Source organism: Rhinatrema bivittatum, chromosome 4 (genome assembly GCF_901001135.1).
Source record: "Rhinatrema bivittatum chromosome 4, aRhiBiv1.1, whole genome shotgun sequence".
Taxonomy (NCBI): domain Eukaryota; kingdom Metazoa; phylum Chordata; class Amphibia; order Gymnophiona; family Rhinatrematidae; genus Rhinatrema; species Rhinatrema bivittatum.
In genome coordinates, this window is record NC_042618.1 from 182,948,634 (window position 1) to 182,975,199 (window position 26,566).

The window sequence follows — 26,566 nt, forward strand, 5'->3', positions numbered from 1 at the left end:
TTCACTACCCAGCCGAATTCCCGGAACAGGGAAATCACCTTGCAAGTCACCAAGCGGCTCTCTTCCAAGATTTAGCGTGAATCAGCCAGTTGTCCAAATATGGGCGCACTAGGATTCCATCCTCTCTCAACTCTGTCACAACTACTACCATTACCTTGGAAAAGGTTCTGGGAGCAGTACCCAGACCAAAGGACAGCGCCTTAATGTGGACAAGTGCAAGGTGTTGCATATAGGGAAAAATAACCCTTGCTGTAGTTACACAATGTTAGGTTCCATAATAGAAGCTACTATCCAAGAAAAAGATCTAGGCATCATAGTGGATAATTTTTTAAAATTGTCAGCTCAGTGTGCTGCAGCAGTCAAAAAAAGCAAACAGAATGTTAGGAATTATTAGGAAGGGAATGGTTAATAAAATGGAAAATGTCATTATGCCTCTATATTGCTCCATGGTGAGACCACACCTTGAATACTGTGTACAATTCTGGTCACTGCATCTCAAAAAAGATATAGTTACGATGGAGAAGGTAAGAGAAGGGCAACCAAAATAATAAAGGGGATGGAACAGTTCCCCTATGAGGAAAGGCTGAATAGGCTAGGGCTGTTCAGCTTGGTGAAGAAACGACTGAGGGGGGATATGATAGAGGTGTTTAAGATCATGAGAGGTCTTGAACGAGTAGATGTGAATCGGTTATTTACACTTTCGGATAATAGAAGGACTAGGGGGCATTCCATGAAGTTAGCAAGTAGCACATTTAAGACTAATCGGAGAAAATTCTTTTTCACTCAATGCACAATAAAGCTCTGGAATTTATTGCCAGAGGATGTGGTTAGTGCAGTTAGTGTAGCTGGGGTCAAAAAAAGGTTTGGATAAGTTCTTGGAGGAGAAGTCCATTAATGGCTATTAATCAAGTTTAGTTAGGGAATAGCCACTGCTATTAATTGCATCAGTAGCATAGGATCTTCTTAGTGTTTGGGTAATTGCCAGATTCTTGTGACCTGGTTTGGCATCTGTTGTAAACAGGATGCTGGCCTTGACGGACCCTTGGTCTGACCCAGCATGGCAATTTCTTATGTTCTTATGAAACTGAAAGTGGCACCCCAGAACTGCAAACTGCAGAAAGTGTTGATGTTCTAGTCAGATGGGAATGTGGAAATACACCTCGGACAGATCCAGAGAGGTCAGAAATTTCCCCAACTGCACGGCCATCATCACCAAGTGCAATGTTTTAATGCAAAAATGCTTCACTTGCAGATGACAGTTGATGCTGTTGAGGTCCATGATGGGATGAAAAGAGCCCTCCTTCTTTGGCACAAAAAAATAAATGGAATATTTCCCTGTATTTTCTTGAGATGTGGGCACTGGGATCACAGCCCTCAGACTGAGGAGTATTGTCAATGTACCCTCCATTGGTGGTGTTGTCCGAGAAGACTCGAACCATTCTCCCCTGCACCAGGGACTGGAATGCCAACAACGCTTTGCGGACTGCCCTTGTCTCTAGGTGATTGATAGATAACGACCGTTCAGGTAAGGACCATGTTCTCTGCGCCGCATGACCAAGGCACAATGCTCCCCAGCCTTGAAGGCTCACAACCGTTGTCACGATCACCCAATCCGGAACTTCGAGGGGCATCCCCTTCTGTAAGTTGGCTTCCGACAGCCACCATTGCAGGCTGGACCGGATGCACTGCGACAAAGGCAGGAGCAACTGGTAGTGCTCAGACACTGGGTCCCACCGCGACAGTAGATCTCTCTGCAACAGTCTCAGGTGAGCGAAGGCCCAAAGCACCAATTCCAATGTCTAAGCCATGAACCCCGAACTTGTAGGTAATCCCACACTCTGAGAATTGGAAGCTATAACAAGAGACGCATTTGTTGCTGCAATTTGTACATCCTGTCATTCGTGAGAAACACCCTGCCCTGGAGGGTGTCGAAACAAGCTCCCAAATACTCCAGACACTGTGACTGAGTCAGATGACTTTTTGCTTCGTTGATTACCCAGCCTAGGGACTGGAGACAATGGATCACACGAAGAACCGTCCGCTCACCTTCCTCTTCCGACTTGGCTCAAATCAGCCAATCGTCGAGGTAAGGATGGACCATTATCCCTTCCTTCCGGAGGGTCACCACCACGACCATCACCTTGGTAAAGGTGCGCGGAGTTGTCGCCAGTCGAAACGGCAGCACCCGGAACTGAAAATGCTGACCCAGGATTTTAAATCGTAGGAATCTCTGGTGAGCACTGCGAATCGGGATGTGTAGATAAGCCTCGGTGAGATCCAAGGAACTCTCCCTTTTGAACCGCTGTGATGACTGTTCGAAGGGTTTCCATTCGAAAACGGGTTATCTTCAAGCAGCGATTCACCTTCTACAGGTCCAGGATGGGTCGGAACGTGCCCTCCTTTTTGGGAACCACGAAATAAATGGAGTACCATCCCCTCCCCTGTTCCTTGCACGGCACGAGGATGATCGCCTTCAGGGCCAGCAATCTTTGTAGAGTGTCTTCTACCACGGCTCGCTTGTTGCGGGAAACGCATTGCGATTCCACAAAGGCCGGCATGAGAGGCCGAGAAAATTCTAAGGCGTAACCTTCTTTTACCACCACCAACACCCAGCGATCAGAGGTGATCCTGGCCCATTCCTCGTAAAATTGGGACAACCTGCCCCTGATCATCCCGTCTGAGGAGTGGGCGGGCCTGATTTCATTGGGCAGGCTTCCCAGTTCCAGTTCCCTGACCAAAACCACCTCTGGCAGGACAACTGGAGCCGCGAAAGGACTGTGTATGGGAAGAGGTCTGTCTGGAACCAGAGGGTGGTACACTCCTCCCCGACCTGCTTTTTCAGAAATCCCAAAAAAGAGATCAAGGACCGAATGATTTCCTGTAGGGCTTTCTATCTTCCGGCAGTTTATTGCTCTTGGAATCCCCCAAAGATTTCATCAGCTGATCCAAATTCTCTCCAAACAGCAACTTCCTCATAAAGGCAGACTGCACAGTTGCAACCTGGAGGAAGCATCCGCTGCCCAATTTGAGAGCCATAGGAGTCACCGAGCCGCCACCGAGGAGACCATAGTCTGGGCCACCGAACACACCAAGTCATATAAGGCATCCGCTACATATGCTACCGCCGCCTGCAGATGAGCCACCTGAGAAGCAGACAGAAGACGATGGGTCCTGCAGTTTTTTAATCCAACATAAACACGCTCTTTGCATCATGCTGGCACACACCACCGCCCAAAGTCCTAAGGAGGAGACCTCGAACACCCGCTTCAGATGCAACTCCAGCTTGCGGTCCTGCATATCTGAGAACAGCCGCTCCCGCCACTGGAATGGCCGTCTTCTTGGTCACCGCTGCTACAGCTGCATTCACCTGAAGCGTTCTAAACGTTCCTCCATTAGCGGGTAGAGTTTTTTGCATCGCCTGGCCGACCTTAAGCCCTGCATCCGGGGATTCCCACTCCCAGCTGATGAGCTTTTGAATCTTCTTTGGGATGGAAAAAGCACTAGGTGGACCCTGGAAACCGTCCATGACTGGGTTCACTGCCTCTCTGTTGGAATCTTCCAGCGAGGGTCTCACCCCTATTCCTCAAGCACCTGGAGAATAAGGGGGCGCAATTCCTCCCTCTTAAAACAGCTAAACTACATGGGTGTCGTCCCCCTCCGCACTAGGTTCTACAGGATCCTGATCCTCGTCGCCTATATCTACGTCTGGAGGGACCTCACCCTGATCTGCAGCCTTGTCCCTCAGGGGCGGAGTGGAGTCATTCCCCTGCTGGTTGACTGCACCCGCTAGATCCTCCAAAGCCAAAGTTGCCTGGGATGGACAACTGTCAGTTCGCAGATGGGGAAGCTTGGAAACTCCCATGCTCCCATCCTGGGTTCTGCGCTTCACGAGCTTCCGAGCCAGAAATGCTTCATGCATGAGCACCAGTGAAAATCCCCCTGGTCCCATCTCGTCAGTGCTAGAATCAGTGTCCCGTGTCTCTCGATTCCTCCGGTCTCGGATTCTGCGCAATGGGGGACAGTGGGAGAGGGTCATCCTGGGAGACCTTTTCCACAGGGTGCGCAGTGGGGGTTGGGCTCCTTCTGTTAGATCCAGCCGCCGAGCTGACCTGCATGCAGACCTTTTTTTTTTTTAGGCTGGATCCTCTTGTCTAAGGCCCCTTCCCCACCCAGTGCACAGTCCATGCACAGTGACAGGGGGTCTAAATAATTGACCATACTCTGCAAGCCTTAGAGGGTTCCACCAGAGGAGCGTCTACCACGTTCCTCCTGCAAAAAGGGGCATATAACTCCCCCCAAGAAGAAAACAGATGCTGCCACCCAGCCGTGGTGACCTCCACCAGAAATGCCAGGAACGCTGGGGAGCCACGTGGGAGGTCGTAAAAGAAAAAACAAAATGGCCGCAGCGGTAAAAATAGGAGCCACGGTGAACAGGGAACTTGGAGCTGGGTTTTTTTTGTTTGGGGTTTTTTTTTGTTTTGTTTTGGGTTTTTTTTTTTTACACAAAAACTTTAACTTCTGGTAACAGAAAAAAATAAAGCCTAAGCTAAGAATAATAGACAAAAATCCCCAAAAGGGCTACTTCCCTGTATCGCATACACTGAGGGGGAGCCTTTGGGTCGCTGAGGGAGCCAGTCCCAGAACCACACGGGCTAGCACCGCCAGGGGTAACCAACCCCCCCCACCCCGTTCACCCAGCTCTACCTGAGGGATGGCCCAGACACTGAACCTAGCACCTCAGGGAGTAAGAAAAATCTCTCTCGCATAGAGCTGCAGTTATACACGACCACCATCTGCTGAAGTCAGAGAAATACTGATGAGCTGCAGGTGGCACACTTGGGATACCAGTGCCTCGAAGCTTTGCTCTCTAACTCCATCTGCTGGTGGGAGTACATAACCCCACTAGTCTGGACTGATCTGGGTATTAACAGGAACCAGGGTTAGTGAAATCAGAGGAAGACAAGTTTCCCTGAGCCTCCAAAATAATGCAAGCACAAATTAGCAGGCACTCCTGGCTGCGACACCCAAATATGGCAAGCAGTGCAAAGAGAAAGCTGCTAAGGTTTCTTAAGTATAGGCACCATTATGGCTCACAGTGCACCGAGTGCTGGATGGAGGCATGCGTCTAGCTGTTTGTTTTTTTTTCATATGCACGCTCAATCTAGGTGCCAAAAAAAATGAGCGCACAAAAAACTTAATCGCACAGTACTACTTGTGCGCAGAGAAAGGCGAGCAGCCACTACAGCGTCACTTAATGTGGTCGCACAGACTACAAGGCCCGACTGTGCATCCAAAAACTGGGCATACAGCTAGACGCACATGCCGGGCCGACAATCCTGTAGAGGGCAGCCTTAGAAAGCTCGCAAAATGCCATTGTGGCCTACCACGCGGTGCACAGCGAAAAGCCTCGGAGCAGGACCTAGCTTAAGAAGGCTGCTCAACTTGCTAGCTACCCATGTCCCTCGACCTACCACAGAGCTGGACAAACATCAGACTGGCGCACCAAGCATGGAGACTGGGGGAAGGAGGAGGCCCTATACAACAAAAACCTCCTTCTAGTTCTCTGTATAATCCTTTAAAAAAAAAAAAAAATTACCAGAACTCAACCTTACCTGGCTGAGCACAGAGATGGTCTCTGGCTGCACGGGGAGAGGGCATGTGCCATCACCACCGCGCTTGGCTTCTGCACTTGCTGCCTTTCAGCTGCTCAAGCAACTAAGTCCTCGCTGGCTGAAACTAGCTACCGAACCAAGGCACTCGTCTGAGGGACCACAGAAATCACCTCAGGAATTCTCAGCTGTGGGACCATTTGGTATCACCGCAGGAGACTGGGGCAAACTTATTTCCTTAATTCTCCTTTTCTTTAAAATGAAGCTATCCCCAGTGGGAAGATGTACATCCACCATCTGCTAGAGACTGAGAATACTAGCAGGCTGATGTCACTGCAGGGGTCTATGTACTGTGAGAGTTCAGTTTGATCCATCTCCATCTGCTGGTGAAGGTGCATAACCCACTGGTTCTGGAGTCATCTGACTGGAAGCTAAGAAACAGTATTTATCATCACACTCCAACTACCAATGTGACATCCAACACACTGACCTCCCATAGTGAAAGATATCAAGTGGAATGGCCACTATTATGCAGTCTATCTTGACACCAAAACAGCCAATCCATGGAGTAACTAAACTAAACAATGAGAAAAACAAGGAACATTCAAACATGCTTTGACTAAATTTCCCTTGGGTTTTTTGGGGGGTTTTTTGTTTTTTTTAATTCTTTATTTATCATTTTCAAAATAATACAATAAGTATATTATTGCATACAGAAAAAACATGGTTTGGTTATGAAACAAAATACAATAATCAATTACCTCAACTCATATTATATGACATCTTTAACCTCTCCATAACATATCAATCAAATTGGAGGGGTGTTTAGTTTACTACATATTGGGAGAATAATTCAAGTAATTATGTAAAACCAGGTAATGTCGACTAACTGGACACTGGGGATGAGATAGGTAATCTCATCTGATCTAGGAAACTCTTTAACTGGTCGGGAATGAAAAATATATACATGTCCTCTTGCCTTCTAATCATACATTTACATGGGAAATGTATGATTAGAACTTCTTGGCGGAGAGCTAAAAACGCTTTCCGCCGCAACTGCATAGATATTGCCAAATCAGGGAAAATTTTAACAGGCTTCTCTAAAAAGATAATTGGGTATCTATTAAAGTATCTTTTCATTATCAGATTTATATCGGTAATAGAATAAAAAGTTACCAGCATTGTTCCCCAATTAATTACATTTACTGAGGAGTCCTTCAAAAAATTTGAGAGATCCCCCTGAAACATTTCAGATCTACCATTTGCATTTCTGGATTTGGGGAGAAAATAATTATTAATAGTTGGTGATTGCTCCAAAGTAAAACCAAGATTTTCAACCACAAATTTTTTTAAGGTAATAAGAGGTTCTTCCCCCACAAGTCTAGGGAAGTTTAGAAATGTCCTTTGGTTTTTTTTTTACATTGTTTTCATGTAGCACACCTTTCTACAGAGTGTTTGTTTTAGTGTCATGTTCAGGTGTTTGTGAATTTTTCCTGGTTTGTGTGTACTTTTGCTATTTGGATTTGGCCATCTTGATATGTCAGGTCTATGATGATCCAACTCCCCTTTCCTCTCCTGGCCTCCTGTGAAGCTTAGTAATTCCGAAGCCGAAATAACGCTGCAAAGATTGATGACTCTCCCATACATACACACACACACACACACACACACACACACCCCAACTGTGCACAGTTCATCATTTTCCATTTAACTATCTTTGTTATTTTCACCTCTTCCTTTTCTGACTCTCCAGTTTAGTCTCTGCTTTCCCTTTGAATTGAAATAACTGTTCATGGACTCTGCCTTGCTCCCTGTCAGCATCCTTTCCTTTCCGCCACTGTATCTGTCGTCTGAAAAAATATACAATCAGATTATGCCCTGTGGTGGTATTAAACATTTTAGTAGAATTAATATATCTAAACACACACACATACATGGAACAGCCATCCAGAGGAAATAATGGAAGCAAAAACAGAAATGAAATTCAAGAAAGCCTAACATAAGCATAGAGGATTCCTAGTTGCAATGAAAACATAGAAACAGACGTGATGGCAGAAAAGGACCTAATGGCCCATCCAGTCTGCCCAGCAAGCTCCCATAGTTATCGGTTTCCCATACTTATCAGTTACTTAGACTGCCAAGGTCAGGGCTCTTGTTGGTTTCTGTTTGAGTCCAATTTCTTTTCACCCCCTGCAGTTGAAGCAGAGAGCAATGTTGGAGTTGCATCAGAAGTGTAGTATCAGGCTTTTTGGTTAAGGGCAGTAACCGCCGCATCAAGCAACTTACCCTCGTGCTTATTTGTTTTCCTAGACTGTACAGTTCAATGTCCTTGTTGGTTGTTGTCTGAATCCAATTCCTCTTTCCCCCCCTGCCACTGAAGCAGCAAGCAATGATGGAGATGCATCAATAGTATGAAAGCTTATTTGTTAAGGGTAGTATCCGCCACACCAGCAAGTTACCCCCATGCCTCTTACTACATTCCCTTCCCCCCCTTGCCTTTAGGGATCCACAGTGTTTATCCCATGCCCTTTTGAGATCTGTCACTGTTTTTGTCTTCACCACCTCCTCCAGAAGGACATTCCAGGCATCCACTACCCTCTCCGTGAAGAAATATTTCCTAACATTAGTTTGAGTTGTCCTCCCTGGAGTTTCATTTCGTGACCCCTAGTTCTATTGGTTTCTTTCCAACAGAAAAGGCTTGTCGATTGTGCATTATTAAAACATTTCAAGGACCTGAAGGTCTCTATCATATCTCCTCTGTTCCTCCTCTCCTCAGGGTATACATGTTTAGCTCCTTCAACCTCTATTCATAAGTCATTTGATGGAGACCCCCACTATTTTGGTCACCATTCTCTGGACTGCCTCCATCCTGTCTCTGTCCCTTTAGATACACGGTCTCCAGAATTGAACACAGTACTCCAGGAGAGGCCTCACCAAGGACCTGTACAAGAGGATTATCACCACCTTTTTCTTGCTAGATATTCCTCTCGCTACGCAGCCCAGCATTCTTCTAGCTTTAGCTATCACCTTGTCACATTGTGACAGGTGAGGGAAAGCCAGAGATTCATTTGAGGTCTATGGTACTGCACCAAGAAATTAATTGGACAGACTAGATGGGCATTACAATTCTTATCTGCCATCATAGTTTGTTATCTATACATAAACACACACACACACTATTACTGTTCTAATATAGCACCTTTGTCCTAAGCCCTTTACAAACATACAGGGTCATTTATCAAAATGCATTATGGCATTTTCGCATGCATTAAGGTAAGATTTCTGCAAAAGTGGGCTGGTTTCGCAAAGCGCAAAGCCATAATGCACAATATCGCACAGTTTTAACGCTGAAAATAACTACACCTTGTAGTAGCTATTTATATCTCCTCAGGAGGCCCACCTAGAAACTAGAGGTGAAGTTTAGGTAGTAGTGTAGGGACTAGGGGCCACTTTTATATGCAAAGTGAGACGTATGAACAGAACAGTACACTCTTGTGAAGATTCAATGTCCTTACAGAAAGAAGAGATTTGTACAATGTTCTCTCAACCTAGCTTGATGTTACCCAGTGTCTGTCTGTCTGTGTCTCTCGCTCTCCCGCTCCCTTAACATGCAACAATCCATCGCTCCCTGGTACCTGATTATTTAAATAGGATGCCATAGTAAAAAGGAGGAGCTAGGGGAAACTGTGCGCCCCTATCGCCTCCTTGGCAGCGGGTGCCTAGCAGAGGTGGCATCAGCTAGTTAGGAAATTGGACGCTCGTTAATTGAGTGTCCCTTTTCCTAACCTGACCGCCGGCACACTTTTTTTTTTAAATTCTATTTCAGTTCCTCTGAATTAATATTGCAACAATATTAAGTCAGAAGAACCAAAAAAAAGGAACAGAAAAGCAGTATTTTCTGCTTTTCTGTAATTTTTGGGGCTCCTCAGAATTAACACCTGCTCCAGGCAGGTGTTAATTTTTGCAAGTTAAAATGTGCACGTCAGGCACCCTTTTTTTTTTGCATCGGGGGAAATAGGTAATAACCTCATCAACATGAATTTACATATGATGAACGCTATTACCTACGCGCTTGATTGGATGCACTAACCCGTTTCACATTAGGGGTTATGGACACGCGTCCAATCGTATGTTGAGCCATATGCTATGGCCAGCGCACAGAATTGTATTGGCCTGATTGTCTCTGTCACTGTGTAGCAGGCTGTGAGACACTGTACCTGGATGAAGGATAGAGGACTCCCCTAGTTCCTTGAGAAGAACTAGGCAAATTCAAGTAGCAGGGCTTGAGACATTATTCCAAGCAATGCTCCAGGAGCCTGGATTTCGTCTAGCAGCTTAATTGCAGGGCAGAGTGAGAAGCAATGACTCAGACAGCTTCTTGCTAGTGTGGATAGAATCTTCTTAGCTGAGCCCTGAGCTCCCTCTTCCAAGCTGATTTTAAGAGATAGTATATGCATATTCAGTAGCTCATGCATATGAAGACAGGGACAGGAATCAAATTCTGATTGGTTCTCTTTTCTTCACTTCGACTGCTTGACTCTCCCAGCTTGGCTCCCCCACTCCCGCCCCAGAGGCCCCACCTTCTGCCACATGGCAGCTAATAAGGGAGTTGACTTGGATCAGATAAGGTCTCCTCTTGGGACTGGAGGCTAGGTTGCCAGGTTCTTCTGAGCTTGGCTGCACTTCAGGCCTATCTCCATATACACAGGCCTGCATTGTCTTAACCCTTCTCTATCTGCTGAGAGATTTTATTCTTTAACAGAGGCTTAGACAAACAATGTGCTTGGCACAGAGATAAGTCAGTCACGTATTGCAGCATCTCTATATTTCTCTGAAATACAGGCCAAAGATCCAAATTTTGTTTTATGAACAGTAGTAAAACTTACAGTTATTATTCTTTCACTTCCTCCTAGGTTTTATGCTTCTCACCCCAGGCTATACTGGGTGCAGACCGCTGCATCTCACAAAGGCTGAAAGCACCACCTGTGTACTGCTCCTAGCACAGGTGATCCCAGCTGACTCCTGGAACTGGAATTTTTGTGACAGCACACACACCAAACAAATGCAAGGCTATCCAGCTCAAAGTAAGATAGTAAATGTTGGCAGATAAAGACCAGACGGTCTATTCAGTCTGCCCAGCAGGTTGCTTTTGGTAGTAACTGTGGCTCCAAGCAGGATACCCCCATGCCTTCTGTTAAAGGTAGTAACTGCCACTCTGTGCAGGTAACACCCTTGCAAAAGAGTTGCATCTAAAGTTAACATAGGTTAGTCCATTTTTCATTTCCATCCTCTAGCTTGTAGAGAACTGCAGTGTTTATCCCATGTCCTTTAGAATTCCATTACAGTTCTCACCTTCAACACCTCTTCCGGGAGGGGCATTTCATGCATCCACCAACCTCTCTGTGAAGAAATATTTCCTGATAGTTCTGGGTCATCCTCCCTGGAGTTTCATATCATGACTCCTAGCTCTGCAGTTTCCTTTCCAGCAGAAAAGATTTGATATTTGTGCATTATTAATTCCTTTCAGGTATTTGAAGGTCTGTATCATGTCTCCCCCTGCACCTCCTCTCCTCCAGGATATACATATTCAGGTCATTTCATGCAGACCCCACACCATTTTGGGTGCCCTTCTCTGGACCGCTTCCATTCTGTCCTTATCCTCTTTGAGATGAGGTCTCCAGAACTGAACACAGTACTCCAAGTGAGGCCTCAGCAAAGACCTGTACAAGGGAATTATCACCTCCTTTTTCCTGATGGTTATTCCTTTTTCTGTGCAGCGCAGCTTTTGCCACTGCTATGTAACATTGTTTCGTTGCCTTCAAATTGTCAGACACTATCACCCCGAGGTCTATGCACATTAGTCTTTCACATACCCCCCCCCCCCCCCCCCATTGAAAACAGCTCTTTTGGACTACCGCACCCCAGATGTATGATTCTAAACTTTTTGGCATTAAATCCCAGCTGCCAAACCTTTAACCACTCTTCAAGCTATCACTTTTCATTCTCTCTGCTCCTTCAAGCATGTCCACTCTGTTGCAGATCTTAGTGTGATCCACAAAAAGACAAAAGTTCCCTTCTTTCCATTCTGCAATGTCACAGAATTGTTCCCACAACTGATCCCCGAGGTACTCCATTTAACACTATTCTCTCTTCAGAGTAAGTTCCATTGATCATTACACAGTGTCTCTAGTCAGTCAACCAATTTGTAAAATGAGTAAACACAACCAAGCAAAAAAAGAAGAAATAAGACAATCTGTGAAAGACCCATGTCCTTTAGAGATTATAAATAAGGTCAGTGTAAAAGACATACCTGTGGGTCCGTATTGGTATCCCAAGAGCGAGAGCTTCTGACAGTCTCCATGATTCCTCAGCTTTAGAGTCTCCTGACCCCAATTCCCCCATCACCCAGTCAGGTAAGCCCTCAGGACTAGAGTTGTACACTTTTGGAGAATTAGGTTCATCAAAGTAGATGGACTACATTTAAAAATACACAAAAACAATTAGATTTTAAGAAATGTATGTATCAAAACCATATTACTTACAACACTTAGGTACAGTGTGCATTGGATTTCTGTGCCTGATTTCAGTTCAAAGGTTTATCACACATTAAAAACTGCCAATCTCAGGAAAACGTATGTAGACACAGAAATGTGAGAACCTAAGATGGGACTTTTTAAAAAGCACATTTTATAATATAGTACAGAGAACACAAACAGAAGACGGGAACAACAGACTCCATCTTAGTGCAAGAAATGAGAATAGCTGGCATGGTTTTGTAGGTACTGAGTCACAGGAGCATTGGTAAGATTTTATCAGGCTCAGTAACTGCAGACTAAAGTAGCAAATATGCTTCAAAGAGAGGCCCTTGGGACCCAAACGTACAGTATGAGAGCTTTAATTATGAACTTCAGCCTCTGTACCATAAGTGTTTTTCTTTTAATCCACATCACTTATATAATACAAGCTAACAGTAATTACTGACAGCTTCCTGATCCAGTTGTCCCTTTGCACTGAAACACATTCCACGTCTACCATCTTCCTCCCTCAGGCATGCATCCAGTCATGCTTTGGGTTGCTACCATCGCTGCTGCTTGGCTAGTTCGGGCATCCAGGGGTTGGCAACTCTAATCTTGCAGTACCACAAACAGGTCTGGATTTTTTTTAGGATCTCCACAATGAATATGCACGGGGTATATTTGCATGCACTGCCTACATATTATGAAAATCAATCTCATGCATATCCACTGTGGATATCCTGAAAACGAGACCCATTTGCTGTACTTCAGGACCAGAGTTACCTAACCCTGCACTACTCTCTTGGTAAATTAGCATCTCCTCACATTTTCTTTTAGCCTCCCTCCTTGCAACTTTATATTATGATCTCTTGTATTTTAGCTTCTTTTCTATAGCAAATACTAACTTCTTGCTTAAAATCTTATATAAAAATTAGATAGTATTAATGAACATTGAAAACTGAATGAAAGGAAGAAACGTGTTTCAACATTTTTAAAAGGTTGACTCCAGCATTTACAAATCAGATCTTCTCGGTGTTCAGTTCATAAATCACTTTACAAGGTCAGTTATCCCACACCAACAATACATTAAACCAGCATAAGAACTCGTCATAATGTTGAGGGAAGTGAGTGAGTGCATAGGAAGAATACTAGCAACTTCAACTAAGTCAGGGGTTCTAATCCTGAGGGACAAACTTGAAAAACAAAGTCATATCCACTGAAAAACTCACAGATGATCCAAGAACATCAAATAAAATACTGCTAATCCCGTATCAACATGTCCTTAAGAGAGCCTGAGCAGGTTATGCACCTTCTCATTCATCATTGTATAACTAAGCATCTCTCCATTTATTTATTTAGAACTTTTATATACCAACATTCATTTGCATATCATATCAGTTTACAATTAACGGGGATAATACAAAATATCCTCTCCAATTTCAGTTTGCTAACCCAAAAAATTTGTTCCTCTCTCACTTTTGACATTTGTCACCATTTCCTATGATCTGATTTTTTTCTTTCGCCTAGATAACTGCAATGTTTTTGTTTTTTTTATTGGACTCCCAAATTCTGCAGTCTGCCCACTCCAGCATCTATAAGAGACTTTGCCGGACCCTTTTCTACTTCCTTTCTTGCAGCTCTCATGTCAATTCCTTGGCTGTACTCTCCTCTGGCTCCCCATCCAGCATCACCTCATGTTTAAATGGTCAACTCATGTGCAAATGCTTTTACAACCTTGCTCCTGAATTTCTTTTGGCCTATCCTCTTCATGCGCAGTCATGTACCTCTGCCAGGTGTCCCACTGTGCCTTCCCCACATCTAGCATCTACATTCTGGAAAAAAATTCATTCTCATATCCAAGATACCACCTTCTCTCCCCATCTTTAGCACGAAACTAAATATTCCAACTTCACCTTCCTTGATACTTAAGCATCTGCAGAGAATAATCCATTTACCTTGCACTACATATGTCAACATAGCTTTACTGTGACATGCTCAAGTCAGGGTGCCATAGAAAAATTTGGATATTTATTAATATTTATCAGTGCCTCGTTCATATGTCAAACACAAACTGTCTTTTTTCATTTCTGATACTTTGAACCAATTCACTGAGGGCAACTTCAATCTAATAAGAAAGCAGGTTTTCTGTTTATGTTCAACCTTGTTTTTTTTTAATTTACCGACAAAAATTAAGTAGTACAACCTTCTTGTCTGGTTGCCTTGCAGACACCTCCTGTTGTTTTAGGGTACCAGCTCAGATGGAGCCTGACTTAACTAGGCTATCACATCGTGAGCTTTCACTGACAGCTACCTGAGGGCTTTTCCCCCTTTCTCATTTCCTCTCATTTAGCCCAGCTATTATAACAACAGTCTTATAGCTAAGGCATGGCTCGTGGCTCTCCTTGAAACCTGATACAAGCACGATCTTGAGTTAGTTAGTGGGTGTTGCTTTTGCACAACAGTCTCTTCCTCCCTGAGACTGTGAAATGCTTCCTCTATTGCATCCCCAGACCCAGTTGGCACAAGAAGCTGGCACTAGGTCTAGGAATTGAACCCAAGACTCCTGCAGAGCAGCATGCACTGCTGCTATTGTGCCATTAGCCTTATAAAAATTCCAAAAACATGATCTATATACAAAAAAATTCCAGGAGTTTTAAAGTGACAGGTCACCAGAGTGAAGAGGAAGCTACCACACAATGCTTAAAGCTATGACTAGCCAGAACTGAAAGTGACAGCCACCCAGGATCTGTGGAGGTTTTAGATGCCAGGTGTTAATTGTCTTATACATACAATTTTAGCTGAAATTATAAAGTTCCTAGGAAGGAGCATTCAGCTGTCTAGTAATAACATATAAATGGTTCTCACACCGTAGTCTTGACAAGAGCCACTTCAACATGTCGCTTTTTCCAACAAAAAGAATTTATACTGTCATGTTACTACATATTATCTCTTGAAATATTGTAACATGCTTTCTTAGCAATTCATTAGCTGTCCTGAGCAGAGGTAAAAGCTTCTAAAGAGCTGAAATCCAGAACCTACAGGGTAGCATTCTCTGAAATGCTCCCTGTTCCACGTGCAGCTCCCCAAAGGCAGGCAGAGCTCCAGAGTCTCAATACGTGAAAGAGACGATGGTGCAAGGAAGAGAGATTCAGTTTTGTAAGGAACTGGGGAACCTTTTCCAAAGGGATGGGCTCCATCTTAGCCAGTGTGGAACCAGTCTGCTGGCGCTAACCTTTAAAAAGGAGATAGAGCAGCTTTTAAACTAGAACAAAGGGGAAAGCAAACAGTCGCTCAGCAGCACAGGAATCTTCAAAGGATACTAATGATGCATTACAATTAGGGCATCCCAACAGTGAGGTTCCAATAATAACAAAAGTAGTCCAAGTGCCTGTAATTAAAAACTCACCTGAGCTAAAAAAAATTCCAATTTAACCCCATCAATTAAATGGCAGAATGAAAATACAAAAAAAAAAACACAACACACTTTGAAATGTTTGTATGCTAATGCCAGAAGTCTAAGAAGTAAGATGGGAGAATTAGACTGTATAGCAGTGAATGATGACATAGACTTAATTAGCATCTCAGAGACATGGTGGAAGGAGGATAACCAATGGGACAGTGCTATAACGAGGTACAAATTATATCACAATGACAGAGAGGAGCATCTGGGAAGCGGGGTGGCACTTTATGTCCAGGATGGCATAGAGTCCAACAGGATAAAGATCCTGCATGAGACTAAATGCACAAATCAAATCTTTATGGATAGAAATCCGTTGTGTGATGAGGAAGAGTATAGTGATAGGAGTATACTACCGTCCACCTGGCCAAGATGGTGAGACGGACAGTGAAATGCTAAAAGAAATTAGGGAAGCTAACCAAATCAGTAGTGCAGTAATAATGGGAGATTTCAAGAAATCACTGTTATTATTGATGGAGTTGCCAATCGAATGAATTTGACATTGAATCTTCTGAAATAAACAGACTCTTTGAATTCTTCAGTGGAAGTGAGATTTGTCCTGCACCAGTGTGCTTGAGATTTCAATTACCCCAGTATATGTAACATCGTGACATGCTAGAGAGATAAAGATCCTGGATGGAATAAATGACAGTTTTATGGAGCAATTGGTTCAGGAACCGACGAGACAGGGAGCAATTTTAGATCTAATTCTCAGTGGGGCACAGGATTTCATGAGAGCAGAAAGCCTGCGGAGTCAGTTGGACCGTTAGATGATCATGGGGTTAAAGGGGTACTTAAAAAAGATAATGCCATTGTGGAAAGATTAAACGATTTCTTTGCTTCGGTGTTTACTGAAGAGGATATTGGGGAGATACCTGTTCTAGAGAAGGTTTTCTTGGGTAATGATTCAGATGGACTGAACCAAACCAAGGTAAACCTAGAAGATGTAGTAGGCCTGGGGGGGCTGACGTCGTCAGTGGAGCGAGTGGCTGCCTAATCCACAGCTCCTGACCGATCCGGCGGGAATCTCTAAAGCTTTTAGCCATCCAGTGATTATTTTACGCTGCAGCAACCATATCTTGCTCCTGAAAGCCACCCCATGTCGTGTCGGAAGAAAGGACACGATTTTCAGAAGTATTCGTATCAAAAAGCGGATCGAGACGACCGAGCTGAAAAATTCAAGATGGCGGACATGGCTGAATCTGTGCATGCAGAGGAGGCCGAGGGCCTACCGACACCCCCAGACACAGAAATCCCTAATAGGGGTGAGTTCAAGGTCTGGTTCCGGGAACTAAGACACGATCTGCAAGCTTTTAAAGCGGAGATCCGAGAGTTGGTGGGCGAGCTTCGGGAGGAAGTTAGTGACATGGGGCGTCGCATTTTCGAATACGAAACGTTAACTGAGGCACAGACGGAATCTCTAAGCAAGCTCAAAAAAGAGAATGCTGCCATGTCACAAGATCTGCAGCAAATCTCCACGAAACTGGAGGACTTAGAAAACAGATACCGCAGAGTGAACCTCCGATTCAGAGGCATACCAGACACCCCCGAATACTCAGATTGCAAACAAGTTATTATGAAACTCTGCACAGAAATTTTACAGAGGCAAAGAGATAGTGATGCTGGGGAAGCTGTTCCCCCTCCAACAGTGAAAATTGAGAGGGCTCATCGGGCATTGGGCCCTAAGTTGGCCAACAGGGTCAAGGATGTGATTGTTTGCTTCCATGAATACGCAGTTAAGGAACGGATCTATTTGGCAGTGCGCAAGCAGGGGAAACTCCTACTGGATAGGCACAAGATCCAGGTATATACTGATCTTTCTCCACTCACTCTCAAGAAACGCTCTGAACTGGGACCTGCAACGATGCTATTGAACAAAGAAAATATTCGATACCGGTGGTTATTCCCCTTCGGGATAGCATTTACTGTTCAAGGTAGAACATACAAGGCACAATCCCTAAAGGAGGCCGTGAATTGTCTTCAGGAAGCAGGTTTTCAAGTACCGGAATACCAGGCTCCCGCCTCACCCACTACAGTGCAGAAGGATGAACCCCGGTGGCAGAGAATGGGCAAAGGGGGAAAGAGACTTCGTCGCACACCAGATCTGGAAATCAACGCTACGGAACCTACCTGATATTTTTTCATCCCATCTTGGCAAAGTCGTGAATGCCTTTGAGAATGGCACTGGATGGTTACTTATTTTTATGCTGCACTTTTGTTTTCCATGATTCCATGCCGGGAGGGGCAGCAGGAGCTCTGCTGTACCATGCCTCCTGATTTGGGACACGAGATCGAAGATTTATATGGTCTTGTGTTGAGGAGATGGGGGAGAGGGGGGGCTGGGGCAGGGGAGGCACTTTTATGCAAAAAGTTGACACATTTACACATAAGCATAATTCCCCCATTATTATCTAAAATGTATAGAGAACTGGAAGAGTGGAGTCGCTACCACATATCGTGGCTGGGGCGTGTAGCCACCTTTAAGATGAATATCCTTCCCAGAATCTGTTACTTATTTCAAACTCTCCCTGTTAATATTCCCATCTACATGTTAGTAAAATGGCAGAGGCGTTTCATGAAATATATATGGCAGGGTAAGCACCCTCGTGTAGCGCAGAAAGTGCTCTTTCGCCCGAAAATACATGGGGGGATGGCGATACCCAATTTAGTATGGTACATTGCTGCTGCCCATCTGAGGGTGATAGCAGAATGGCATAGGAAGGGAGGGGGGAAACCCTGGATAGCCCTGGAACAGGAATTAGTGGGGATTCGTCCTTTAGCTGCGCTGATTTGGAGGCCTCGGAAAGAATGGCCTAAATTGCAGAATCTTCCCCCTCCGGTGCAACATACTTTTCAAATTTGGCACAACTGGCGTAAGGTTTTCATGGGGGACAGGATTGGGTCCATTAACTCGTCACCTTTTTATCACCACGACTTCCTAGAGGGTAAGGCGCACCTGATATATAAAACTTGGCTTGGGAAAGGTATTACCACTTGCGACCAATTATGGGAAAATAATAGCTGGGTGTCCTCTGAAACCCTTCAGGACAGATATGGCCTCAGCTCAGGAGAATATTATCGTTATTTACAACTGCAGACGTATGGCCGCAAATCTGGCCTGAAGGGGGATTTTCAATCACCGGTATCCCTGTTTGAAACCTATTGTAAGGTAGTAGACAAAATGCCCAGGTTACTTTCAAGAATTTATAAACTACTAAACCGAGCACTGAAATCCTTACCTTCTTTTGTCACTGCTTGGGAGAGGGATATTGGGGAGTCTTTAGGTGAAGATTTCTGGGATATTACGTGTAATAATCTGTGGAAAGGCTTGATATCCGCTACATTGGTGGAAAATGGCTTTAAGTTGTTGTATAGGTGGTATTATACTCCGCTTCAACTACATCGTATTTTCCCATGCTTATTGGATAAATGCTGGAAAGGTTGTGGGAACGAGGGGACCTTTTTCCACCTCTGGTGGACTTGCAAGGTAATTTCTAGGGTATGGGAGTCAGTCTCCAGCTGCTCTCAGAAATTCTACATATGCCCATTATGTTAACTCCACAGATGGCGTTATTAAAAGGGGTCTGCCCTCGGGAGACACATATCAAAGTCAGTTTATAAAGTATGTAGTTACGGCAACCAGGTACGAAATAGCGTTACAATGGAAGACCTCTATAGGCCCCTCCCTAGCTAAAATCCAAGCCAGAGTGGATAAAATACATAATCTTAGTAAAATCATGGCATATAAACAGCATAGGATGGGGACCTTTCAGAAGACCTGGCAGCTTTATCAGAATTGGCGAGTCCTCCAACAAACTAGCTGAGCATCCTTGGGGCTTTCTCTGAAAGGGTGGTGCGAAACATTGCAGTTGGCTTGATGTGTGTCTATTGAATATGTTTATGTTTATAATGGGAAGGGGTGGGGGATAAAATAATTCATAGAGACTGTTTTCAGTTACATGTTTATTGTATATCTACAATTGTGTATTTATAATTACCGATCTTACAGTTTTTGCTGTTTCTAATAAAAATTTCAAAAAAAAAAAAGAAGATGTAGTAGGCCTGATTGAAAAACTGAGGAGTAGTAAATCACCTGGACCAGATGGTATACACCCCAGTATTCTGAAGGAACTCGAAAATGAAATTTCATATCTATTAGTAAAAATTTGTAACCTATCATTACAATCATCCATTGTACCTGAAGGCTGGAGGGTGGCTATTGTAACCCCGATATTTAAAAAGGGCTCCAGGAGCGATCCAGGAAACTACAGACCAGATAGCCTGACTTCAGTGCCAGGAAAAATAGTGGAAAGTGTTCTAAAGATCAAAATCATAGAACATATATAAAGACATAGTTTAATGGAACAAAGTCAGCATGGCTTTACCCAAGGCAAGTCTTGCCTCACAAATCTGCTTCACTTTTTTGAAGGGGTTAATAAACATGTGGATAAAGGTGAACCAGTAGATGTAGTGTATTTGCAATTTCAGAAAGCATTTGACAAAGTTCCTCATGAGAGGCTTCTAGGAAAAGTAAAAAGTAATGCGATAGGTGGCGATGTCCTTTCGTGGATTACAAACTGGTTAAAAGACAGGAAACAGAGAGTAGGATTAAATGGACAATTTTCTCAGTGGAAGGGAGTGGGCAGTGGAGTGCCTCAGAGATCTGTACCGGGACCCATGCTTTTCAATATATTTATAAATAATCTGAAAAGGAATACAACGAGTGAGGTAATCAAATTTGCAGACGACACAAAATTATTCAGAGTAGTTAAATCACAAGCAGATTGTGATACATTGCAGGAGGACCTTGTAAGACTGGAAAATTGGGCATCCAAATGGCAGATGAAATGTATGTGAATAAGTGCAAGGTGATGCATATAGGAAAAAATAACCCATGCTATAGTTAGTTACATGATGTTAGGTTCCATAATAGGAGCTACCTCCCAGGAAAGAGATCTAGGCGTCATAGTGGATAATATACATTGAAATCGTCAATTCAGTGTGCTGCAGCAATCAAAAAAGCAAACAGAATGTTAGAAATTATTAGGAAGGGAATGGTGAATAAAACGGAAAATGTCATAATGCCTCTGTATCGCTCCATGGTGAGACCGCACCTTGAATACTGTGCACAATTCTGGTCGCTGCATCTCAAAAAAGATATAGTTGCGATGGAGAAGGTACAGAGAAGGGCAACCAAAATGATAAAGGGGATGAAACAGCTCCCCTATCAGGAAAGGCTAAAGAGGTTAGGGCTGTTCAGCTTGGAGAAGAGACAGCTGAGGGGGCATATGATAGAGGTTTTTAAAATCACGAAAGGTCTAGAATGGGTAAATGTGAATCGGTTATTTACTCTTTCAGATAATAGAAGGACTAGGGGACATGCCATGAAGTTAGCATGTAGCACATTTAAAACTAATCGGAGAAAGTTCTTTTTCACTCAACGCACAATTAAACTCTGAAATTTGTTGCCAGGGGATATGGTTAGTGCAGCTGGGTTTTAAAAAGTATTGGATAAGTTCTTGGAGAAGAAGTCCATTACCTGCTATTAATCAAGTTGATTTAGAAAATAAGCACTGCTATTACTAGCAACAGTAGCAAGGGATAGTCTTAGTTTTTGGGTACTTGTAGCCTGGATTTGCCACTGTTGGAAACAGGATGCTGGGTTTGATGGACCCTTGGTCTGACCCAGTATGGCATGTTCTTATAATTAGGCAAAGTCTGATAAAACCCATTTAAAATATGCAAATTTTTAAATTAATTTTTTGCATTGGTTTTAAAATTGCCACCAGCTTCACCTCCTACAACTTTCTTGTCATTCAAAACCTCCTGATAACCTGACATGGACAACAGTTTCAAAAAAATTACTTTTCTCTTTACAATGTAAACATAAAGAACTTTAACCATCCAAGGTATTACTACTTACCATGTATGAAGGTAATGTTTTAAGTATGCCTGCTTCAGGTCGGTGAGTAAAAGGACCCTCCAAGACCCCACGTTTCAGCATGTGCAACAGGAGTTTTGCATGCATGTTCCGATTCTTCCTCCCCATGAACCCAGTGCCAGCTCCAGAAGGATCGCATAGCTTTTTAATCCAAAGTGCACATCTCTGGCGTTCTGGGGGAAGAAATGAAAGGTCATGCATGAAAATCATCAAAGAATGTGTTATGGAATTGCAGCAATAGTTACAAGTATGTTAACGTGAATTCTTGATAGGCAACTGTGTTTAGCCAACAGCTATGCAATGCTATAGCCTGATTTAGCAGCATTTTTGTTTTTACATTTTTTAGACCAATGAAGAACCATGCAGCCATTCCACTCTTCTCTCCATGTGCAGTAATTCACCTTCATTTACAGGACACTGTTGGTTTTACTACAGCATGTCAGAAAACGGAGTTCTTTCTGTCTAGCAGATCATTGGAAGGATCCACAGTCAGCCATAGCATTTAAATAAATGAATTTTAAAATAGTTGATATTATAAACTGAACAGTATAAGGACACTTAGATGAGGGAAGACAATATATTCTCCTAACACCCTCAATCACCCCTCTTGAGATTCCACCACACACTTATGTAAGTATACTGCAATTGTAAAAAGGCCCAAAATATGTCCAAAACTATTTAATGATTTTTTGCACAGCTCAAAAACTATAGCGACATTTAAAAAAAAGTAACGCCATTTCAAAATGCAAGTGCAAGATGGCATACTGTACAAAGTGAAATAACACCCCCTCAGCTAATTGACAAGTTTTAAATTCAAATGCACTGTAAACTGATCTAAAAAAAAAAAAAAGCAATAAGGGCATTTCGACTTCACGTGCTGTGGTTCCTAAATAAGTTAAGTCACAATGTGCTTGAAAGTAAAGCTTACTTTTAAGCCAAAATTATACTTATTATCTGGATGGAAAGTCAATAGTCTTGAATTTTCAGCATGCAATTCCCCTTTAACAAAACAACATTTTTAACAAGGAGACTTTGAAAGATTATCATCTTACCTGGCTTAAATGGCAGTTTTAGGACATATGGTTTCATGTCCACCAGATAATGATCAAACTCTGCATCCAGTTTTTCCCATGTTTCCTCTGAACTACTCATTGCTATACTTCAAAAGAAAAACATTCATTTGCAAAATAATATGAATAGCTATGAATAGGAATTTGGTGTGCAACGCATCTTTGTACATGAAGGTACAGATATATTATGAAATATTAACATAAAACAACTAGCAAACAAAAGTGATTGGGGTGATCTAAGATCAATAAACCTTACCTCACAAGAAATACTCAAGTGATGGGCAAAGTTTAAAGATCACTATCACAAATCAATATTTTAGGTCCTATCTAATTTCTGTTATAAGGAATAAGACTGTGGCATGCATAGGCATTCCCTCTACATTAAAAATATTTACTGAACTCAAACCTTAGGGTTGTCTACCACTTTGGAAACAATTTTCAAACTGTTTGCACTGGGACAAAGTTCACGTCTAAAATACATGCATATTTTCACTTATGTGCACACATATCCACACATAAAAAAGGGGTGATCTAGGGGTGTTCCAATTTGCATGCATAAGTTATTTTAAGACACGCACACAGATTTACCAACTTATTCACATAACTTTACACCTGCTAATTATATGGCACAAATGACATTCAACATATTTATTATGTAGTACTGACTGGGTGGAACGTCTGAGTGATCTAGGGTGAGTTCAGGCTGAAGAACAGGAGGATCTTGATGAGCTGGAGGACTGGGTGAACTAGTGGACTAATTGGTAAAACTGCTAACTTCTTCAATGTGCACATGTTTTAAAATACACCAATTTATGCAAGCAAATGCTACTTTAGTTTCACCCATAAAATATACACATATATATTTATTAAACAGATAGGAAAGGTATGTGCATTTAATGCACTGATATATGTTCCTTCAATGTATTGCATGCATTCACACATAAGCCTACATTTGCACATATGCTGCAGGGTAGAAATACATGTATTTTATAAAATATGCATATATCATACCTGCGGGTTATTAAAAAACTAGTGAAGACTAATAAAAATGTTGAAACATAAAAAACTAGCAAAGATCTGCTTGCTGCCATATACAAGCCCATATTTGTATGAAAGTTGGCCTCTTTATGTGTAAATTTGAAAATGCAATCTATGCAGATTATTTTCTTCCACAACCTAAACATGCCCCCCATCACAGGAATACCTTCTCTAAATGCGGTAAAAAGTACACACATTATGGAACATGCATACTTTTAGGCACATTGAAGGATGGCAATTTTCACACAGTCAATGTACACATATAAATGGCTTTGAAAATTGCTATTAGTTAGAGCAGTGTTTTCCATGTGCCTTCAGACTTGATCAGGTGTGCTACAGAAAAGTCAACACTCCCTGATGATCAGATCCACGCCAGTAACTGGGTTTTGCTCCCAGCAATGAGACACCACTGGTGGTTCATAAATTTTTAGGATCTCCTTTCTGAGAACATGTGTAATCGTGCAAGCCTCTTCTTGCTAGTATGGCATGAGCCCTGGAGTCTAGTAATTTATTGGGCACCATGCAAAGCACAGATAGCTGGACCCCATTTTGTGCAGCACACATTGCACAAAGTACCTCCTCATCGTTCCCCATCCTGAGCCAACTCCATCGAGTCCTTCCAGTCTCGGTCATATTCCCAGGTTGTGAAACAAGTGAGTGTGCACTGAGTACTGGATGTGACTCACTCTGAGAGCTAGGAGCAGCAGCAGTAAAGGCACTCTGGCAGCCACATGCAACAGCTAAGATAACTAAGTCTGCTGCCTGCACCACGCCAACTTCTGTTTTCTCTTGAACTTGTGAACTTGTATATAGGAGAGAGAGCTGGTCCATCATGACAAGTTCTGGTGTGTCTTTTCCTCCTCTCTCCCTTTGCTATACATTTGTAAAGAAGACTGGTGGGACTTTCGGTGCATTCTTAGCTCTTCTTTTGGCCATATGAATCCTCTCCAGTCCACTCTGCCTACTCCGTGATGAGTATTCCTCACACCATTTTTGTTAATGTAGGTGGGCCTTGGCCATGAAAAGTTTGGGAAACACCGAGTCAGACTACCAAAATGTGAGACCTACATTCAAATACCCTTACTAACACTATCCCACTGAATGGCCTTGAGTAAACCATTTACTCCCATGCACTCAGACTTCAGATGATAAACTCCTGGAGGCACAGACCTTGTTAATATGCTCTATCTTGTATGTACAATGCACACTGTAAAAATGATTATTACTATAAATTGTTAACGTTCAAAGCTTTACAGAACCAATGGGCAAAACTCCTGAGTTAATCATGCATATTAACCGAGCCGTTATCTCTGTAAACGGGAGAACTGTTTGGGCCAGCACTGACGAATACAGTAAAGACAGCGGCAATACAGTTACGCAAACCCCTACTCGGGCAGATTCTATAATAATCTGCTAAATGCGCTCTAAAGAAATCTTCTCCCAGTCCTAGGGTCTTTCTAGCTTTTACTCTGGCACTACGAGCTTTCAAGATGATGAAATATAGCGTAAATACCAAGGCCTGCACATAGTTTCATTTGCAAATAAAGTCCATTTGTCTCTGAGCCTATTCCTCTTTAGCAATACGGACCGTGTCTCCACTGCAAAATAATAATAATTTTGTGGTCTGGACTTGCACCTCTCAAAGAAGGGATGAATTTAGAACATGACAAACTAATCTTACACAAAAATATAAAAATTGCAGCTATACGGCATCCAAACGTGCAACTCCAGGTGCAAGCAATAAAATAAAGACACTAACCCGAACCGGAGCTCCTTAGAGCCCCACCTGCCAAACGGTTTAAACTTCCACCCGCTGACTGACAGTGACGCACTTCCGGCTTCCGGGAACTGTCGCGCGGCGTCGGGGATTCCCATGACAACCGCCGAGGAAGAGGAACCACTGGCCCTTCCCCAGAAGCGTAGCGACCCCCTCGGCGGGCTCGGTCGGCCTTGGCACTACAAGCGCCCGGTTGCTGCTGCTACAGGGCGAAAGGGAGCGGCAGAGCAGTATTCGTGCATTAAGTGCCCACCGCCAAGGAGGGAGGCTTTAATATCCGGAAACCTGGAGCAGAAATCAAGGCCAGCAGGAACAGAGATACTACATCGCCCTAGGTCAGCCGAAAGGGCTGATCCACTCCTGGTTTTACCCCGTTACCTGCCTTGATTTGTAGGCCAGATTTTTTTTTAGAGAAATCAATGGGAAAAAAAAAATTCAGAACTATAAATCCATGTATGCAGGTGAGGCAAACCTGGCACTGGATCAGCCCGTTTTGTTGACCTGGGTAAAGTAACAACGGTATCCTAGAGCAGCACATTTTAAGTAGTCTGGACCTTATTAAAATATTTTTTTCTCCCATTCTTCCTCTATTGAAAAACTCTTTATGAAATAAAGCTCTACTGCATGATGGGAAATGTATGGAGGAACCTAAAAAGAAGACGGGGGCAGGAAGAAGATATAACTTGAAGGAGTAAACATAGTGAAAAATCAATGAGGGCACTAAGCGGAGGGGAAGAGAGAAAATGGAGATGGAAATAAGGAAGAGAACTGAACACGTGATAGAGGAAGGCATGAAAGATGGATTGTGATATCAGGGCTGGCTTTTGCAATGTGCGAGCCACATACAAGAGCGCAACTGCCCCATCTGTGTCTTTAAGAAGTTGTGGGTCCTCGGGCAATAAATCACCAGCTGCCTTTTCTTTTACATCCCTCTGAACATGATCCATCACTGTGCCCGCTCTTAAGAGCCCCCCCCCCCCCTGTTTTTATATATTCCCTCTGTACATCCGTTGCTTACCCCTGTCAGAAACAGGATGCTTGGCCAGCTGTACCTATGGGCTGAACCACTATTGCATTTCTTATGAATGCAAATTTGAAGACCCCATGGAAATCTGGGCCTGATACAGTTCCCATTTTGTTTTGCTGTAATCTGATTTAC

At 43.2% G+C, this 26,566-nt stretch overlaps 1 protein-coding gene across 6 annotated transcripts in view; it reads right to left on the reverse strand.

Moving 5' to 3' along the window:
* Nucleotides 1-25,632, reverse strand: part of CEP112 (centrosomal protein 112) — a 1,022,051-nt gene extending 996,419 nt beyond the window's left edge. For 2 of the 6 annotated variants that reach the window (XM_029599329.1, XM_029599330.1), the window contains exons 1-5: nucleotides 25,390-25,632; nucleotides 22,575-22,681; nucleotides 21,505-21,695; nucleotides 11,920-12,083; nucleotides 7,340-7,459 (exon numbers count right to left, since the gene is read on the reverse strand). In XM_029599329.1, coding sequence (XP_029455189.1) covers nucleotides 7,340-7,459; nucleotides 11,920-12,083; nucleotides 21,505-21,695; nucleotides 22,575-22,681; nucleotides 25,390-25,505 — 698 coding nt within the window. In that variant the 5' untranslated portion in view covers nucleotides 25,506-25,632. Of the gene's footprint in view, nucleotides 1-7,339; nucleotides 7,460-11,919; nucleotides 12,084-21,504; nucleotides 21,696-22,574; nucleotides 22,682-25,218; nucleotides 25,342-25,389 lie in introns of those variants that run through there. The other 4 variants (XM_029599328.1, XM_029599332.1, XM_029599333.1 and 1 more) reach the window with 4 other exon arrangements.
* Nucleotides 25,633-26,566: the final 934 nt, after the last annotated feature.